Source organism: Salvelinus namaycush, chromosome 25 (genome assembly GCF_016432855.1).
Source record: "Salvelinus namaycush isolate Seneca chromosome 25, SaNama_1.0, whole genome shotgun sequence".
Classification (NCBI taxonomy): Eukaryota; Metazoa; Chordata; class Actinopteri; order Salmoniformes; family Salmonidae; genus Salvelinus; species Salvelinus namaycush.
The window spans coordinates 21,597,034-21,610,159 of NC_052331.1; the positions used below are offsets into that span (position 1 = coordinate 21,597,034).

At 43.0% G+C, this 13,126-nt stretch overlaps 3 protein-coding genes across 3 annotated transcripts; 1 reads left to right on the plus strand and 2 right to left on the minus strand.

Moving 5' to 3' along the window:
- Positions 1–137: 137 nt before the first annotated feature.
- Positions 138–1,904, minus strand: LOC120020444 (selenoprotein Pb-like). Its single transcript, XM_038964107.1, has 2 exons — positions 1,654–1,904; positions 138–1,372 (listed from the first exon to the last, which is right to left on the minus strand). Exons 1-2 carry the CDS (start codon positions 1,878–1,880, stop codon positions 1,168–1,170), a joined length of 432 nt encoding a protein of 143 aa, XP_038820035.1. The 5' UTR covers positions 1,881–1,904; the 3' UTR covers positions 138–1,167.
- Positions 1,905–3,677: 1,773 nt separating this feature from the next.
- Positions 3,678–5,507, minus strand: LOC120020443 (THAP domain-containing protein 1-like). The gene is made up of 4 exons (XM_038964106.1): positions 5,051–5,507; positions 4,680–4,833; positions 4,296–4,474; positions 3,678–4,064 (listed from the first exon to the last, which is right to left on the minus strand). Exons 1-4 carry the CDS (start codon positions 5,198–5,200, stop codon positions 3,690–3,692), a joined length of 858 nt encoding a protein of 285 aa, XP_038820034.1. The 5' UTR covers positions 5,201–5,507; the 3' UTR covers positions 3,678–3,689.
- Positions 5,508–5,750: 243 nt separating this feature from the next.
- LOC120020356 (target of EGR1 protein 1-like) lies at positions 5,751–10,593 on the plus strand. Its single transcript, XM_038963951.1, has 7 exons — positions 5,751–6,151; positions 6,306–6,346; positions 6,469–6,565; positions 6,646–6,807; positions 6,965–7,224; positions 9,403–9,562; positions 9,718–10,593. The coding sequence occupies exons 1-7, from the start codon at positions 6,038–6,040 to the stop codon at positions 10,447–10,449; spliced, it is 1,566 nt and encodes a 521-aa protein (XP_038819879.1). The 5' UTR covers positions 5,751–6,037; the 3' UTR covers positions 10,450–10,593.
- The last annotated feature ends 2,533 nt before the right edge of the window (positions 10,594–13,126 follow it).

Consider the following 13,126-nt stretch of genomic DNA (forward strand, 5'->3'; position numbering starts at 1 on the left):
AGATACAATTGACAGGCACAGACAAAATCGAACTGAATTCATACAAAACTATTTATCAGACAGTCAAGTCACTGACACAAGCCCCCACCACCATGCTAACTAACTATTACTCGTCTCAGCAACTACACAGACGGTGTTAATTGGAGTCCTGTTTATCTGTCTGACCCATGGTTGTGGTGGTGCTGCTGCTGCTGATGTATGTTTGGCATGTTACCACCCCCCCTCAGACAACATCTGGAACTGGGTTGCTTCAATCTGCCACTGTACTGTCTGTCTCGTTAACAGCCATTCCTGCGCTGCTCAGAGACTCGTTTCGCTGTCTGCTATTCCACCCAGCTGAGTAACTCCATTTGGATTCCTGCATAACAGTAGAACGCACTAAAGTTAACAAAATAGGTACGAGCTAAAAAGACATCACCTGGGAGAGCCACAGAGCGATCTCATTATTATTCAGAATCAGTTCCCATTATAGGTAGGGTGTGTTCCTGTTCTAGACATTCTATTCCAATGGGGCACTACAGCAGACAGTAGTGTTTTCTAATGACGAGCCAAACAGAAATGAAATGTCTGTCATTCCCTTTAGAAGTGTGCTTTCACTCATGGTGCAGTTGCCATAGATGTCCTTGTGGTAAGTGGCTCTGACAGCTGCATCTATATAGGGTAGTGGAGGAAGCTGTAGGGCAGAACTATGTGGCACGTCAGTCTCCCACATCTGTCAGCGAGAAGAGAGAGATCCATGGCCACATGAATAAGGTGTCACACCAATTACAAAGATCTCTGTAGATAGAAAATATCTAATTTAAACCTGACAGATACTTCATACCATTAAAGTCAAAGAGCAGTGGTAAGCTTTAGATTAGTGCTGACATGTTGCCTTCAATCAATACAATCCCATTCCTTATTCATGGAACATTTATAATTCTGAGAAATAATATGGACTTGGGCTGTCCCACAGAAGGACCCCTCTGTGATGGCTCTTACCTGTCGTATTGAAGTGAAGAGGTTATTCAGCAACTCTTGGAGGACAGTGGAAGTTGATAAAAGTGCTTCTTTATTGTTTGAAGTAAAACCAAGGCATTTCGGCCCTAAGCCTTCATCAGGGTTTTTGCTCCTCAATCCCTGCACCTTGGTTGGAGAGCGATGTAGTGGCAGTGTTTCATTCCCTTCTTACCTGTCATATACCAGGAAGTCGTCCATGTTTTCATATAGGGCCTCCCAGACGTCATCCTGTAGGTAGACAGGGATACCCGGGGGGGCCCTCCTCTTCCGTTCCCAGTACATGGCTTCGGACTGGACCTCCCACTCATTCACAATGAGGAAAGACATGTCTGTCAGGTTGCTGCGGAGCAGCTTGTCATGCAGGCCTTCTAGTCTACTCAGCGGGACAAAGATAGGGCAAACGTGATACAGATGGCGATATTTACTCCTCCCCATTCTATCATCATTTGAATATTGTATATTTGGGTAGGCTGCTCTTAACAACTTTCTGAAATGGATCACCGGCAGCATTTCATCAACATCAATTTGTTTGAAAATACATTACCACATCATTAGGATTTCCCCCCCAAATCTTTCCACAGTGGTATAATAACAGTATGTTATAGTAGGCCCACAGTAATTATGCCAGGCAGATTCTGAAGACTTCTCTCTTACTTGGAGGCCTGTGTGAGGCAGAAGTGTCAGCTGGCTTTCAGTAGAGCCAGAACGACTACATTTCCAAGCGGCCCCTTCATGGGGGTCCCATGGCCCTTGATCTCCCAGCGCGGTGCCGGCTTGCAGATCTTGGAGGCATCATTGTCCCATTCTACTAACAGAGGCGATGCCCATAGGAGCCCTGGCAGAGCAGCAAACAGCCTCAGAGTAAAGAGACCCTGCATCATCTTCTCCCAACCTCACCTAAAAAGAGTTCCAGGAGAGAGAGGGCAATGTCAGAAGTTCATTTTCAGATTTGATTCTCATTGCAAATCTTCAAATGCATCTCTAGCAAGGAAAATAGCTATTGTCTCTGCTAAGTACAGTACTCAATTAAAATAAACGACTGAACGACATAACTGGACTGACACAACTAACCAAAAATGTTACACTGCTGTTTTTAAGCTTTCGAGTCTCATAGCAAAGGGTCTGAATATTTTAAATAAGTTATTTTGTTTAATTATTTATAGATTTGCAAACATTTCTAAAAATCTGTTTTCGCTTTGTCATTATGGGGTATTGATGAGGAAAATGTTTTATTTTATGAATTTTAGAACAAGGCTGTAACGTAACAAAATGTGGAAAAAGTGAAGGAGTCTGAATACTTTCCAAATGCACTGTAGTTCCTGTAACATGAATCAGTTTGATAGAATCTAGTCATTACAGTTCTATGAGTAAGGTATTGTCTCCTATGCAAAATAATGTTACACCCTTTATTGGAGTGATACATGTGAATGCTTCAACACCCCCAAAAAATAAAGTCACAAGCAGCCTACTTAAAATATAGATTTATTCTTCTTCTACAGTACCATTGTTTTGATCAATCAGGGTATGCTCGCCTGCCCCTTTAGTATGTTGTCTACAAACCTCCTCCCACCAAGAGGTGCTGCTTTCTAGCAAACATCCCATTAGTGATTGTAACAAAATAAGCCTCAGGTTATTCAGCCTGAGTTCAGGGGACGCAGCCAGTATATAATGCAGGTACCACAGTTCTCCAAAGGCTGTATACTGCACTGCAGTTTCCAAATGCAGCTAAACTGATTCCCATGACAAAATATAACCTACTCCTCCAATTTGTCCACTTAACATAAGTGACAATGGGGGGGGCAAATAAAAACTCTGGAAACAGTGGTTAGAATTCTGCTCTTCCTTAGTATTTGTCAAACATTCTCAGCAATAAAATAAATGGCCATCTGCAGTACAGCAAATGATTAGCTTCTGAATTATGGCCCCATATTGAGCACAGAAAGGTGGCTTGATATTGCAGCTTTAAAGCATTAGGCAGACTGCTGCTCTTTATAGTTTTGATGGAGCTTATGTTTCCTTCACCAAAATAAACACCACATTTTTTAGCATAAGTAAACCATTCTGAAAACCACTTATGTGAAACCAAGTCCAAAACCAAGAATGCCAAAATCCTGAAGTATCCCTTTAAAGCAATGAGGCCCTTTATCTATTTCCCCATTGTCAGATGAACTTGTGGATACCATTTGTATGTCTTCGTGTCCTGAAGTATCCCTTCAAAACGTGTTCTTGGTTTCTCATTTTGTCCTGGGAGCCACATCTGGTCTTCATCATGGCCTGGTGGGCCACGCTGAAAATTTGATAACATAGTCCTCAATCCATAATTTTTGGAATTTTCAATGCTCCCTAACTATCTAGCTTTTATTTGTTGTTTTTTTATTAGCGAGCTAGACAGTCATAAAACTGTATGAATGTAAAGGTCCTTTATAATAATTTAAAATTGGTTTTAGTCATTTTAAAGTATATTTAGTTTGTTACCCCCCAACAATTTAAAAAAGATATACTTATTTTTCCTCAAACCCCCCGGGCCGTATGTTTGACACCTCTGCATTAACACACACATCTCCCATTGTGCATATGCTTCCACATTTTCTTCACCACATAGGCCTACTAGCTGTCATACAGTCAGTCTTTGCTATATTGTCCTGTAAAATGAAACACACACTGAAATAAATTAATTTAAAATCTCTCTTTCATGAGATCACTCCAATGAAAGCCTCATCGTCCCCATCTCCCTCTGGACTATCACATGTGGATATGATTCCTAGACCTAGCTCTGCCAGCTCATCACACCCCATGGCTGTTGTCAACATGATTTTGTTATCCAGGCGGTTGCATAAAGTTCTATAAGAGGGCAGGGGGTAGCCAAACTCCCGGAGGAATTCATAACCTTTGCCACCGACCGCACATCGGATCTTACGGGCCTTCAGCACTGTCTCGTGGGACCACACAGCTCTCCGGGAACGCTTGGTCAGTGTCAGGGCGCGGACCTGGTCTTCATACAGAAATGTCTGGAGGCCCCTCTCTATTCTGTCCAGTCTGAACATTCGCTTTTTCATTTCCTCTACCTACACAAAAGAAGAGAACATACATGTTGAAGTGTTGTCTTTTCAAAGATTTTCCCAAAACGTTGTTGTTCTTACCTGTAAAATCATTCTAATAACTGAAAGATTGAAGGGTCCATTGCATAATTGCGCGTAACAATAACTTCCACTGAAAAAGTTTGAATGGAGAAAGTTGTTTCATCTAATATGAGGCAATATTTTGAAATTGTTGAGAAAAAGGAGCTAGCACCACACCTCTTTCTGTAATCTGGCTGTGTGTTGCATTTCTTGTTCCAGCAGTGTTCTGTAATGTTGACAATGGATGCAGGGACGTTCCTCTGCCTTGTGTAGTTCATCAGCATCATCTTCCTCCATGCCCAGAGTTGTTTGCCGTCGTGCGTAGCCATGATCCCCCACATTGAGATCCCTCTCCACTAGATAGACAGAGCATTAACAACACATTTGACTCAGTCATTTGATCCACTGTTACGATCAGGAATGAACAGTTGTGTGTTAGATCAACAGGACCAGCATTTGCATTAGGCTTCTATCTGACAATTGTGTGCTATCTGGTAATCTATCAATATTTAATTTCACATATGTTAATGTGATTGAGAAATAAATAAAAAGTTAAGTTACCTGGCTCTGGCTTGAGTGGTAGCACTATCTGTGGGGTTACGGGATAAGGTGGATCTCGCACATTGAAAAGAGTGGGGATGGCATTTGGTTTCAGCTTCTTTCCCCCTGCTGGCGACCTGGCGATTTCTTCAAACTGACTCAGCTCAAAATGGTTCTGCAAGACATAGCTGTATGATTAACGTTAGCTGGCTACATATTGATGTATTTTCTCTTGGTGCATTATATTGCACTACAATTAACTAATAACGTTATGGTATTAAATGTGTAGGCAAACTTGTCAACGTGTTTTGTCCTAATTTGGAGTTAGGAAACTGTTCACTGATGGACCTAGCTAGCTAGCCAGTAATGTTAGCCACCCATAATAAACTTGCCTGACACAGTCTGGAATGTGGAGTTGGTAGAAAATTACGCCGGCAGTTTACAAGCCATTTCTTCTTACGTATAGGCTCTTTTGGAAAACGAAACAGTTGCTTCCCAATGGTTGTTGAGTTTGAGCAATTTGGAGCGGAGCACCCACCCATATCTAGCGAGCTAACAAGTCAAAACAGCTAAATGTAGCTAACAAGCTAACCATCAGCCAGTGTTGTTGGCGATGCAATCGAACGACACAGCTAACTAGCATGTAGCTTGGTGAGGCTAATGCTACCAGAACGTTACACTTGTTCTCATAGGAAACAAAACACTAAATACAGAATGTGGTGAAACATGATCTCATCCCAACAATTAACAAAAATATTAAGCGATGTTCGCAGCATGCCAAAAAAATATGAAATTGCAAAGAAAGTAAATTCTGACTGTTTGAGCCAAAATGGCGCACCTGCCCCAACGGTTGTTTGCTGGCGTCACCGGTATGCGCTATCCAAGTAACTGCCTGCTTCAAATATTTATTCAAGAGAAGTAAATACAACATCTCACGCATTAAAATTCGATTTATGGGGACTAAGAAAAGACACCATATATATTTAGTCGAAATTGTCCCCATATTGAAAATTAAGTGATTACAGAAAGGTAAAACAAATATTTTCAACAACAAAAACGGTCCACGCCTACTGTGGTCCTTTGTGTATTGACGGAAAATCTGAGAGGGCCTATTCAGACCACGTTAGAATATTTGCAGGTTAAGTTACGCTTCATATTCTCCATTAATTTGGATCTTTCCAACTGGGACATCGTGAAGAATATCGCATACTAGTGAACAGAACGCTTTCATTGGACAACCGAAAACACCATGCAATGAGCTCCCCGGCCATTCAATAAGTCTAGTTACTCGATCCCACTGTCTTTAGCTAGCTAGTTAGCTAACATTAGGCTACAGACGTTGAACATTTTGGTTGTGCTCAAATATTAACCAGGTAGCTATGACATCCTCCATGGTGGTCCCTGTTATTGATGTGCAGAATGATAATTTCAAAGAACTGTGGCCTACTATGGTCCTTGCAATCAAGGCGGCCTCCTTCATTGCACTGGATACGGTAAGTGTCGCATCAAGCTACAGCGAGTTTAGTAGACAGAAATAGCTAGCTACGTACATTGGCTTCTATATGTAATTATATGGGCCCAACAACCGTTATGTAGGTCTGTTGACACTAATAATGTCATTCTGTCTGTCTGCATGTTTTGTTTCAGGAATTGAGTGGCCTTGGAAATAGAAAAGCTTTGCTGGCAGAGTGAGTATGGCTGTTTATTAATTGAAGTTTAATATGTTTTTTTCTCATTATGTATTGTACTTTCACCATGGTATCTCAATCTCAAGTGTTGCATTGGATCTATCTCTGTTTTAATTTTTAAGATGCATAGAGGACCGTTACAAAGCCATATGCAATGCAGCTCGCACACGCTCCATTCTCTCCCTTGGGTTTGCTTGTTATAAGAAACTTGAAAACAAGGTAAAGGTCTCCTTTGCACATTGACATTCAGAAAGCTAAATATACAGTTTGACATTAATTGATGTCTGATCTCTTTCCAGGATGATGATGATACGTACCTTGTGCAGGTGTACAACCTGACATTGCTCTGCAGTGAGGAGTACGTAATTGAACCACAGTCCGTGCAGTTCCTGGTGCAACATGGATTTGACTTCAACAAACAATATGCTGAAGGTGTCCCTTATCTCAGGGGCAATGACAGGGTGAGATCAAGATTTTGTTGTTAATCCCTCAGATCCACAGAGACAAATGCACAGGTTTAAACGATACTAGGCTGCAGCTTTTATTTTGTGGACTATTCCTAATTGTTACCTTTAAGTGGTGAAGTGATCCAGTGTTCTATTCCTTTCTTGTATCCAGGGAGTGGATGCCCATGGAATGAACATGAGGATGCTGTTTGTGGAACTCCTACGGGCTCGCAAGCCTTTGGTGCTGCACAATGGCTTGATTGACATAGTGTTCCTTTATCAGTGCTTCTATGCCCAACTGCCAGATAAACTAGGAACTTTCACTGCTGACTTGTCCCAGATGTTCCCTGCTGGGATCTATGACACCAAGTATGCTACAGAGTATGAGCTGCGCTTTGCTGCCTCTTACCTGGAGTATGCCTACAAGAAGTGGTTAGTATAGTAAATACTAATATATTCAGGGCTCAATTCAATCACATCCACATAGCGATTGTTTTGACATGTCGGAAGTGAAAATGCATTGGAGCGCACAAATCCACAAGTGGCTCCCGGCATTATACCTAAAGCGGACATTGCCATTGGCTGCACGTAGTCGCATTAACAAAAATCCCCATGCAGCCTTGTTTATAAGTTTGAACGCTGGAAGTTGATATGTAATATACACCTAGATTAGGCTGATAGAAATCTGTATTATTTACTGATTTTTCAATTAGATTGTAATTATTTCTATATAGCCTATACTTTCTCGTGCTGAACTTCTAACGGGAGTGGGGCGGGTGTGGCTTTGAGACAATGACTGCAAGAGTAGCTGCTCACAGATTTTGACTGAGCCAATGCAGTTCCACCTCTGACAACGCCAAGACATCCGCTATGCAGGTGTCTGCTATTGCCAGTTAATGCTTGATCTGATAGACTAAGGCCTAAATTCAATCTGACCGTAAAGCTGTGGTAGTATATCAGTGCTGTTTGCCACAACATTTTTATAAGTACAGTGCATTCTGAAAGTATTCCCGACCCCTTGACTTCTTCCACATTTTGTTACATTACAGCCTTATTCTAGAATGGATTCCCATAATGACAAAGTGAAAACAGGTTTTTAGAAATGTTTGCAAATGTATTAAAAATAGATATCTTATTTCCATAAACATTCAGATCCTTTGCTATGAGACTCAAAATTGAGCTCATGTGTGTTTCCATTGATTATTCTTGAGATGTTTCTACAACTTGGAGTCCACCTTTTGGTAAATTCAATTGATTGGACATGATATGGAAAGGCACACACCTGACTATATAAGGAGGTCCCACGGTAAGGTCTACACTGGTTGTATTCGGTGCATGTGACAAAATTTGATTTGACACTGCATGTCAGAGCAAAAACCAAGCCATGATGTCAAAGGAATTGTCCATAGAGCTCCGAGACAGGATTGTGTCGAGGCACAGATCTGGGGAAGGGTACCAAAACATTTCTGCAGTATTGAAGGTCCCCAAGAACAGTGGCCTCCATCATTCTTAAATGGAAGAAGTTTGGAAACTCCAAGACTCTTCCTAGAGCTGGCCGCCCGGCCAAACTGAGCAATCGGGGAGAAGGGCCTTGTTCCGAGAGGTGACCAAGAACCCGATTGCCATTCTTTTTTTTCTCTTTTCTTTTTTAAATAAATTTTATCCCATTTTCTCCCCAATTTCGTGGTATCCAATCGCTAGTAATTACTATCTTGTCTCATCGCTACAACTCCCGTACGGGCTCGGGAGAGACGAAGGTCGAAAGCCATGCGTCCTCCGAAGCACAACCCAACCAAGCCGCACTGCTTCTTTAACACAGCGCCTCCAACCCGGAAGCCAGCCGCACCAATGTGTCAGAGGAAACACCATGTACCTGGCCCCCTTGGTTAGCGCGCACTGCGCCCGGCCCGCCACAGGAGTCGCTGGAGCGCGATGAGACAAGGATATCCCTACCGGCCAAACCCTCCCTAACCCGGACGACGCTATGCCAATTGTGCGTCGCCCCACGGACCTGCGACAGAGCCTGGCTGCGACAGGCTCTGCCGGCTGCGACAGAGCCTGGGCGCGAACCCAGAGACTCTGGTGGCGCAGCTAGCACTGCGATGCAGTGCCCTAGACAACTGCGCCACCCGGGAGGCCCTCCGATTGCCATTCTGACAGAGCTCCAGAGTTCCTCTGTGGAGATGGGAGAACCTTTCAGAAGGACAACCATTTTTACAGCACTCCACCAATCAGGCCTTTATGGTTGACTGGCCAGATGGAAGCCACTCCTCAGTAAAAGGCACATGACAGCCCGCTTAGTTTGCAAAAAGGCACCTGACCATGAAAAATAAGATTCTCTGGTCTGATGAAAACAAGATTGAACTCTGGCCTGAATGCCAAGTGTCACGTCTGGAGGAAACCAGGCACAATCCCTATGGTGAAGCATGGTGGTGGCAGCATCACGCTGTGGGAATGTTTTTCAGCGGCAGGGACTCGGAGACTAGTCAGGCTATGGGTAAAATGAAGAGTAACCTAACAAAATGTGGAAAAAGTCAAGGGTTCTGAATACTTTATGCACCACATTTCAAGAGGTAGTTAAGTTATTTGTGGTGGTCATTTTTGTCACAGCAAACTGGACAACAGCAAGTCGATTGAGGCTGGTGGTGGACGCCATCTGTTCCTGGAGTTCTGCAAATACTCAGGCCCCCTGAGCAACTATGTGGACTATAGGCCCTGTCTGGCTGGGTTTAGCCCGGATGGACTTCTCAATGTTTGCCAGCGCTTCTCTGTAAGTAGTAGTACATCACTTCTCATAAACCAGGTTCTGTTTTAAAGGATCCCTAAAATGTCTGTGCCAGGATTTTTCATATACTATTTTTATAATGGTAATGCAGTAATCAGTACCATGTTTACCACTGAGCTTGTGTTTTCTGTATTTGCCAGGCTTATGGTTGGTGCCCCAATGGGTCACAGTGTCCCTTGTCACATGACACTGACCTCATCATCCAGCACAATGAAAAGAAAAAGAAACGGAAGAGGAAAAGAAAGAACTCTTCTCAGGGGAAAGTTGAAGGTGCCCCCATGAGCAAGCAGCCCCATATGGAGCTAAAGCAGGACCAGGTAATCCCTGACAAAGACACCAAACCTCCCCCTCTCACAGAGCTGGTAGATGGGGCTCAGGCACAGGGGCCAGAGAGCGACGAGAAGTTGAAGACTAAGGTGGAGGAAGGCAACGGAGTCAGAGAGCCACAGGCTGTGTCTCCAGATGAGGAAATGAAGACACAGGCTGTGTCTCCAGATGAGGAAATGAAGACAGACAAAGAGGTGGAAAGAAATGGAGTATCAGAGCCACAGCCTCTGGCCACACCGGATGCAGAGAAGAAAGAAGAGTCCAAGAGGAAGAAGCTGGAGGGAGGTACCCACCGGGCAGGGTTTGACGCATTCATGACGGGCTACATTTTCTCCTATGCTGCCACTTTGACAGAGAGAGTAGGTAAGCCACCGAGCTCAGAGTCCTGGCTCCCTGAGTGTCTGAACAAGGTTTACCTCAGTGGCAAGTCTGTCCCGATGCATATCGTTAAGAGCACATTCTCCAAGTCCTTCAAGGCTCACTTGCACAAGATGGATGTCGTGTGGGGGAAGGGTGTGGTTAGCAAAGTAGAGGGAACAGTATAAACATTAAATGGAACCAAACCTATTCCTTGTTTATAAAAGCCTTTTTTAGTTAATGTACTTTGTTGTACATTTTAGTTTAATTTCATTCAGTATTTTGATTGCAGTATTGTTTCAATAAAGGCTTTTCCTTGGTTATGACAAACATGGTGATTTGTGTCCTGAAAACCACTTGATGTTAGGCAGGCAAGCCCTTATTTCTGATGAGTAAAGTATGACTACGTTTAGAGTCACCGAAAGAAGCAAAAGTTAAACATTTATTTAAGCGATTGGGAACACGTTCCTTAAACAATGTACAACAAACCAGATTTGGATTAAAACAAGCTTTTTGCTAATACATGTTCATAAATCAGCCAAGACTGGGGGGGAATAACAAAATAAAGAATTCGAACAATAAATATCACAACATTGCATCCAGACAAACAGCACACAAAGCAGTAAGATGTCAAATTGATCTTTTTATAAATATCAAAATAGATCCCTCTATGCAAAACAATCCTGACACAGTTTACATTTATTGCATAAAAATGTAGTGATAAACAAGAGAAGGTTAACGCATTAACATTGTTCTTTTCAAGTGCAATTTCCTATTAAAGTAGTTACTGCCTGGAGTATTTCAGTATATTAAAACAGGTGCCAAGGGAGTCATGAACCAAAGCACGAGTGAGAGCCATCCACACAGCTTATACCCAACAGAGCTGCTGACCAAAATAGGACCCACTGACAAAAGTGTGGTGGATCACACATTCAAGCCCCACTTGAAATATTCAACACATTCCTCTATACATAGCTATACATTTTTCATGATGGAGGACAGACATACTAGTTAAAACCAAAAATGTGATACTTTGGTAGATTCTGAACCAGTTTCTCTCTAAACAATCCTTAAACATTTTCACACCAACATATAGACCTGCCAAACATTTCAAAATGTTAAAGGTACGTACAAACGATCACATTTCCAGTGAGAGTGTACATTTAAACAAACTATTGTTTTACTGGTAAGTTCACTGTTTAAGTAAGTGCTCTGTAATGTACATTTTTATTAGTCTCCATAAGAAACCTCAGTAGTCTGGTAAACCACTCATTAACTAGCCCTTTAATAAAAATGGTAAGGATCTATTCCCTACACCTTGGCTTGGACTCGTTCTTCTGAAACGCACAATCGTCTAGTACAAAAATACTACCAGTCACAATGAATCTTAAGGCAGGGATCTCAATGTTGGGAAGGCAGTGAGTATGCCGTTTTCCCATTCAGACCACAACCCTTTCCCCATGTTAAGAGTGTTAGATGTCTTACTTTCATATCATGTACAGTTGAAGTCGGAAGTTTACATACACTTAGGTTGGAGTCATTAAAACTCGTTTTTCAACCACTCCACAAATTTCTTGTTAACAAACTATAGTTTTGGCAAGTCGGTTAGGACATCTACTTTGTGCATGACAAGTAATTTTTCCAACAATTGTTTACAGACAGATTGTTTCACTCCCACTGTATCACAATTCCAGTGGGTCAGAAGTTTACATACACTAAGTTGACTGTGCCTTTAAACAGCTTGGAAAATTCCAGATGCTTCTAAAGCCATGGAATTTTCTGATAGCCTAATTGACAATTATTTTTATTTTTTTATTTTATCCCCTTTTCTCCCCAATTTTCGTGGTATCCAATCGCTAGTAATTACTATCTTGTCTCATCGCTACAACTCCCGTACGGGCTCGGGAGAGACGAAGGTCGAAAGCCATGCGTCCTCCGAAGCACAACCCAACCAAGCCGCACTGCTTCTTTAACACAGCGCGCCTCCAACCCGGAAGCCAGCCGCACCAATGTGTCGGAGGAAACACCGTGCACCTGGCCCCCTTGGTTAGCGCGCACTGCGCCCGGCCCGCCACAGGAGTCGCTGGAGCGCGATGAGACAAGGATATCCCTACCGGCCAACCCCTCCCTAACCCGGACGACGCTAGCCCAATTGTGCGTCGCCCCACGGACCTCCCGGTCGCGGCCGGCTGCGACAGAGCCTGGGCGCGAACCCAGAGACTCTGGTGGCGCAGTGCCCTAGACCACTGCGCCACCCGGGAGGCCCTAATTGACAACATTTGAGTCAATTGTAGGTGTACCTGTGGATGTATTTCAAGGCCTACCTTCAAACTCAGTGCCTCTTTGCTTGACATCATGGGAAAATCAAAAGAAATCAGCCAAGACCTCAGAAAAGAAAATGGTAGACCTCAAGTAGTCTGGTTCATCCTTGGAGCAATTTCCAAACGCCTGAAGCTATCACGTTCATCTGTACAAACAATAGTACGCAAGTATAAACACCATGGGCCCACGCAGCCGTCATACCGCTCAGGAAGGAGACGCTGTCTGTCTCCTAGAGATGAACGTACTTTGATGCGGAAAGTGCAAATCAATACCAGAACCTTGTGAAGATGCTGGAGGAAACAGTTACAAAAGTATATATATCCACAGTAAAACGAGTCCTATATCGACAACCTGAAAGGCCACTCAGCAAGGAAGAAGACACTGCTCCAAAACCTCCATAAAAAAGCCAGACTACGGTTTGCAACTGCACATGGAGACAAAGATCGCACTTTTTGGAGAAATGTCCTCTGGTCTGATGAAACAAAAATAGAACTGTTTGCCCATAATGACCATCGTTATATTAGGAGGAAAAAGGGGGAGCCT

What these genes read in the sequence shown, in the direction of transcription:
- LOC120020443 (XM_038964106.1), bottom strand. Translation starts at nt 5,200, where the DNA reads ATGGGTGGGTGCTCCGCTCCAAATTGCTCAAACTCAACAACCATTGGG. An exon ending in CACATTCCAGACTGTGTCAG is followed by an intron (nt 4,834 to 5,050) that starts GCAAGTTTATTA and finishes TATGTCTTGCAG; the next exon opens with AACCATTTTGAGCTGAGTCA. An exon ending in CAGCCAGATTACAGAAAGAG is followed by an intron (nt 4,065 to 4,295) that starts GTGTGGTGCTAG and finishes TCTTTTGTGTAG; the next exon opens with GTAGAGGAAATGAAAAAGCG.
- LOC120020356 (XM_038963951.1), top strand. Translation starts at nt 6,038, where the DNA reads ATGACATCCTCCATGGTGGTCCCTGTTATTGATGTGCAGAATGATAAT. An exon ending in ATCTCAGGGGCAATGACAGG is followed by an intron (nt 6,808 to 6,964) that starts GTGAGATCAAGA and finishes TCTTGTATCCAG; the next exon opens with GGAGTGGATGCCCATGGAAT. An exon ending in GAGTATGCCTACAAGAAGTG is followed by an intron (nt 7,225 to 9,402) that starts GTTAGTATAGTA and finishes TTTTTGTCACAG; the next exon opens with CAAACTGGACAACAGCAAGT.